The 6104-nt window shown below is 45.6% G+C and overlaps 1 protein-coding gene across 1 annotated transcript in view; it reads left to right on the top strand.

The window, feature by feature from the left end:
• Nucleotides 1–5228: 5228 nt before the first annotated feature.
• BTG1 (BTG anti-proliferation factor 1) overlaps nucleotides 5229–6104 on the top strand; it is a 3186-nt gene continuing 2310 nt past the window's right edge. The window contains exon 1 of the mRNA XM_019514858.1: nucleotides 5229–5555. Coding sequence (XP_019370403.1) covers nucleotides 5408–5555 — 148 coding nt within the window. The 5' untranslated portion in view covers nucleotides 5229–5407. The remainder of the gene's footprint in view (nucleotides 5556–6104) is intronic.

The raw sequence follows: 6104 nt of genomic DNA, 5'->3' as shown, positions 1-6104 counted from the left end.
CTATTTGTTCTTCCCAGTTTTATTTGTTAGTGTGTGCAGCTGAAAAACAAGTCATGTTTAAAGAGCAATAAAAATGATAATGGTTATGTGCAGCTATTTGCAAGTGAGCCTCTATTATCTATGACAAAGCCTTAAAATAATCAGTTCATACTGTACTTTCTAATCTCTCCATTTGTTGTTAGATCAAAATGATGTTTGCATTATTGAAACCAAGTACCACATTTGCTTCAGCCACCTGCTATTTTATACTGGAATTAGATATCTTCCTAACAAAAACAAATTACTAGTGCCTTTTTTTTAAATCAGCTTTTTAGCTGTCACACATGCATGCTATCCCATCATTCTCTAATGGATTTGGAAAACAAAGAAAGAACACAGAACCCTTCAGATTAATCCTTTTGGGTCAGATTCTACCATTCTTTACTCACCCTAAGTAGTACCTCCCCCAGGGACAGTCCCTTGGAAATCAATGTGATTATTCATGGAGCAAGTACTAGCCTGTGTGAAATAAGAGTGGCAGAATTTGTCGTCCTATGATTTCCTGAGCTGGTTGTACTGAAATTAGTTTTCTGAGGTCTGTAATGGTTTAAATAGCTTCTTACTTGTAGCCTTTGGGATTTTTCAGTTGTCCTACCCTTTCTGTTAATGAAATGATGTGTGTTTCATTATGAGGACTGATTCTGCAACCTTGTACTCATGCATGTTATCCCATCCGTTTTAACAGGACTGCTCCTGTGAGCCAGGGTTTGCAAGATCTGGTGCTAATGACATGCTAATATAGAAACTTGTTTTATCTTCAGTCTGGTAAGCATTCAGTTTCTTTTCTTTTACCTGATTAACACCAGGCTACTTAATGTTTTCACAAACAAGGCTTCTCTCTTTGGGGTGAAGGCTGGGTAGGGAGAGGAGCAATCAACAGTTATTCCAGTATAAACAGACATGGATTAACACAATAGTGTCTAGGTGAAGGGAAAGGCCCAAAGCAAAACTGAAGAGCACTCAATTCTGCCTCATTGCAGAGGTGTATTACATGCTGTTCACCACAGAACAAAAAGTAAAGAGAAACAACATATCAGCGCATATCTTCCACATCACACCAAACAAGCTTTTCCATACACAAGGGGGAAAAAAAAGGAACAACCTTGCCATCGGCTTAAAAATGCTTGATAAAGAACAACACTAATGTGGCATTTTATAATGTCAACCTACATTAAAAATATCTTCCTTTATAACAAAAGCAGATTGTTACCATGCAATATTTTTTGCATATAGCATACAGCATATCTTGGAATAGGCATAGAGGAGACAGTACCCCTTCACCAATCTAAGGCACAAACAAAATTTTTCAGTAACAATTGCCATTGATTTTTCAGCTCCTGTTTGTTTATCAGGTCAATGCCAAATGCCAAAAAATCACAGCCTTAAAGAAGAGTAGATTAATACAAGGAGTGCAGATGTAATTGCTCACCACTCTGAAAGATTTTAACAAGGGACTGCATAAAAACTGTACTACTACACCACTTTTTTTTGTATTTTCTTATTCTGGTAGGAATTATTTCCAAAAAAACTTAAAGTTAATATATACAGTACATATTCCATTTTTATTTATACATAAAAAAGAAGTATGGATTAGTCCGGAGACTCTAAGACCATAACAGTTAAAAAGAATAAAAGTAATTTTGGTTCACCTATTCTCAGTTTGCAAATCTTTCTCAGCTACCATTAGACTTCATCAATCATCAGTCTTCATCAGTAAGATAGGTTTGTTTAGCTTTATTGTGGGTGTTTTAAAATGTACGTAATATGGTAAGATAAAAGCATCCATTTTACTGTATTATTATTTGCTTCTATTAGGGCAGAATCCATAATGTGCTAGGTACTCTTCAGACTAACAGAGAGTCCCACAGTTCCTGGAAAAACAGTGTTAAAAGAATGTTTTGAAGGGGACAAAGTCAGGCACTCACCAGTTAGAAAATATTAGAATTAGGGTTGCATGTGCAATCTTATTTCAACTGTATAATGCTTATGCATACCAATAGTCTGAAATCGCATGATCATGCATGAGTTTTCTGAAGGACTCCTGCCTCATTTAGTGTGTAGGACGAACTGTACTCATGGAGGTTGTTCAATATTTATTTTTATCCTCCTCACCCAAGGTGTGGCCTAGTGAACTGCTGCGAACTGAGATATCCTTCTGACTCAGCAATGATCACCACTGCCTTGGCATGTGGAACAGTACCATCAGAGCTAATAGTCACTACCTTGCACCCCTGACTATGCTAAAGTCTTTACATCTGAGGACTGCCAGGGGCAGCAGTGTAATTGGGTGTGAGGGGAAGATGACCAGGGTAGCAGCCCTGGTTGCCACCTTTCAGGAGAAGGTGTGCAAAAATGGCATGCATCACAATTAGTAGCTGGCTGTGCCACCACCATTGGCAGTGCAACCGCCATGCACTGCTGCTGTCATAGGTGGTGTGTGGAGGGGGCACATTTCCCTCCAGATTTCTGCACCAGTGGTGGGGCATGGGGCTTCAGCCTGGCTAGGGCCAGGGCCCAGCAGCCGCGAGGATGGGGGTGGCTGCAGTGTAATTTCTGTGCTGATGGCGGGGTATGGGGCTGCAGCCTGGTCAGAGCCCAGGAGTGCCCGGGAGCAGTGGCATGAAGTTGTGCTCCACACTGTCAACACTGATGCGTCATCTACGGTTGCTGCCCAGGGTGTGGAGCTGCCCTGTTATGCCTCTAGTTAAAGGAGGAGGAGATAGCTGGAAAAGGATCACAGAAAGGAAGAAAAATTGCACATTCCCAGAAGTTCCTGGACTTGTAAGGAGCTCAGAGCAACAGTAGTGCAGCAAGCAAGTACCGTGGGCATAGACACAGCAAGCTAGGTCTACCAAGCCTAACTCTAACCCAAACCTAGACAAGGGCCAGTGATTCACATTTAAAGGACTTTAAATGATGAGATCACTGCAGCTCTTCATAGGTGATATCACTTCAGTAGTTCATAGTAAATAAATATAGAGTTTTTGTACAATTAGTTAAAAATCTAATGGGGATTTCAAAAACACATACACACCAAAAATTAGGTTATGACTCTTGCTACACAATGTATTCTATGAATAGCCCAAGAGAAACTGGAACAGTACCACTGATCAGTTCCTCTTTCAAACCCTTGTTATCTTTACCACTCATATTCTCCGCAACTCTGGTCTTATGCTTAAAAACAGAACAGGAACAAAAGAACACTGACCCCTCCCCCACCCCAAGACAGGCATAACTTGCTTGTAAATGCAATATATCAACACACACACAAAGAGTACAATTGCCATATTGTCTGTAGACAAATTAACTACTAAGCTTAGGATAATAATATAGCTTCCATAACATGCATCTTATCCTAGAAAGAATATCTAGGACTGTTTGCAATCTAACATCCTATTTAAATGACACTATTTTTATGTACCTGTAGTGAACTATGACATTAAATATCAAAACATTGAAACATATAATCCATAAACAAAGTTTACTCCAAACATGTGTTTATATTCCCTGAGTAGGTGCTCCTTTGTTCATCATTAATACATGCATCTCTGTTCATGTGCTGAATCTATACTCCATATATTACCAGTATGTATGTGTAAGGAGACCTCACTCTGTCTCTCTCTCTCTGTTCATTTATTGAATCTATACTCCACATAGTGCCAGTATGTATATGTAAGCAGACCTCTCTCTGTCTCTTTCTCCCGGCTTCTGTGTTCATGTATTGAATCTATACTCGATATATTATTACCTGTATGTAATGTGTGTGTAAGTAGACAGCCCCCTCTAGCAATCTCTTCCTCTTTCCCTCCCTTTGTGTTCATGTACTCAATCTATACTCCATATATTACTGGTATGTATGTATAAAGAGACCTCTCTCTCTCTGTACATATATTGAATCAATGCTCCATACATTACCAGTTTATATATGTAAGCAGACCTCTCACACTCTCCCTCCCTCCCTCTCTGTTCCTGTACTGAATCTATACTCCATCTATTACCAGTGGTGCGTGTAAGTAGACCCCCTCCACACACTTTTTTTTCTCTCCCTCCCTCTGTGTTCATGTATTGAAACTATACTCCACATATTAGTGGTACGCATGTGTAAGTAGACCTTTTTCTCCTCCCCCCACCCTTCACTCTATACACAAAGAGCCCTGTGTAGCTATACTGAATCCAGGTGGGCTGTGTTTATATTTCCCTTGATATAATGTATGCATTCGGAGAGAGAAATGTACACACACATCATATAGATTCCATAGATCTCTATAGGATTATAGCACGGTGGACAGGGAAGGGCTCTGCTTATGTATTCTCCACATGTACAAAGGTATTTCTGCACTCAAACAGTGAATGTGTCCTGCATGTTCAAACATGTTTCTCTCTCTCTAGGTAGGTATTTCTCTCTGTGTAGATATGTATGGCTAGGCACTGGCTCTCTGCCTGGGTCTTGTCTCTATACTGTTTATGCATGTACATGTACACACACACAAATATATTTATGTATGTGTGTGTATGTGGAGAGAGAGACCTATAGCTCTATATATTTTTGGTTGGGCTCTATTTCTCTCTCTGTAGATATGTATGGCTAGGCACTGGCTCTGCCTGGGTCTTGTCTCTATACTGCCCATGTACATGCACACACACATATATTTGTGTGTGTGTGTGTCTAGAGTGTGAGAGATCTATATATCTGTTTTTGGTTGGGCTCTTTATAGCCTTGCACCTTTGAATACCAATCCTGCCTTGGCATGGAGTAGGTACATCGAAGTTACATACAAAACATCAGTACACATGGACCGGAGGGGAGCGCGGACCTGCCTGTGGGCACTGCTCTTCCTCTCCGGATAGACATCTAAGCTTTTCATTTAAAAACCAACCCCCCGGGCCGTATCTTTCCGCATCGCGACTCGCTGCGCGCGCGCGCGCACGTCTCTGCTCTCCCTCTTGTTTATGAGGCTGGTGCGCACTCCCCGCCCCCAGCGCAGCCCCCAGGGCGCTGTAGCCCTCCTCAGCTCCCAGGCTCTATTTGTTTACAACCAGATTACGTCACCCCTGCCCAGCCTCCCAGCCTCCTCCCTCCCTGACGTCACAATGGTGCGATCGTGAGATTGACTGCCCCAGCGGCTCGGCCCCCCGACGCCACTTCCGGTCGGGCAGGGCTATAAGAGGCGGCGCGCAGGGGGCAGCTCCTCTCCGCGGGAGATGCGCGCGGTGCTGACGGTGCCGCCGCCGCAGCGCTGCAGCCGGAGCGGGAGGAAGAAGCGGCGGCGGCGGGGGCGGAGGAGGAGGCGGCGGCGGCTCCTGCAGCCCCCGGGCCGTGAGCCGGGCGCCGCCGCCCCCTAGAGCGAGCCGGCCGGCTGCCGCCCCCATGCATCCCGCGCTGTACACCCGGGCCACCATGATCCGCGAGATCGCCGCGGCCGTGGGCTTCATCTCCAAGTTCCTGCGGACCAAGGGGCTGATGAACGAGCGGCAGCTGCAGACCTTCAACCAGAGCCTGCAGGAGCTGCTGGCAGGTGAGGGGCGGCGCGGGGCGCCAGTCGCCCGGCACCCGGCCCCTCCGCGAGCCGCTGGGGCTGGGGGGCACGTCCATACTCGGCGAGGCTCATAATCAAGCCCTTCGCTCTTCAGCCCCGGTGGGGCACGGGGCTGGGCCCTCTGCTCCTCCTCCCCTGCCACTTTGTCCCTAGCAGGGAGACGCGAGCTGCCCGGGCTCCGAGGTCCCTGCTGGGTGCTGGCGGGGGCCGTCCCTGGGAGGTGGGGACTTGCCCCAACATGAGCGGGCGCTGCTCAGAGTGGCTGTGCCGTGCTGGGGACTGCGCCTGCTGTGTCTGTAGCCTGCTCTGCAGTCCTAGGGTGGAAGGGGGCTCAGGAGGTCTCCAGTGCAGCCCCTTGCTCAGAGCAGGGCTATTCCCAACTGGATCATCCTAGCTGAGGCTTTGTTTAGCCACATCTTAAATCTCCCACGATGGACAGTCCACAGCCTCTCTGGCTTTATTACCCTCCTCCTGAGAGGCTTCCCCCCTTAATATCTAACCTAAACTTCCCTTGTTGCAACTTGAGAC

The sequence above is a fragment of the Gavialis gangeticus genome, unplaced genomic scaffold (genome assembly GCF_001723915.1).
Source record: "Gavialis gangeticus isolate Ggan-Ray unplaced genomic scaffold, GavGan_comp1, whole genome shotgun sequence".
Taxonomy (NCBI): Eukaryota; Metazoa; Chordata; order Crocodylia; family Gavialidae; genus Gavialis; species Gavialis gangeticus.
Note: the sequence above shows the minus strand (reverse complement) of the source record. Positions and strands in the feature narration are given on the sequence as shown.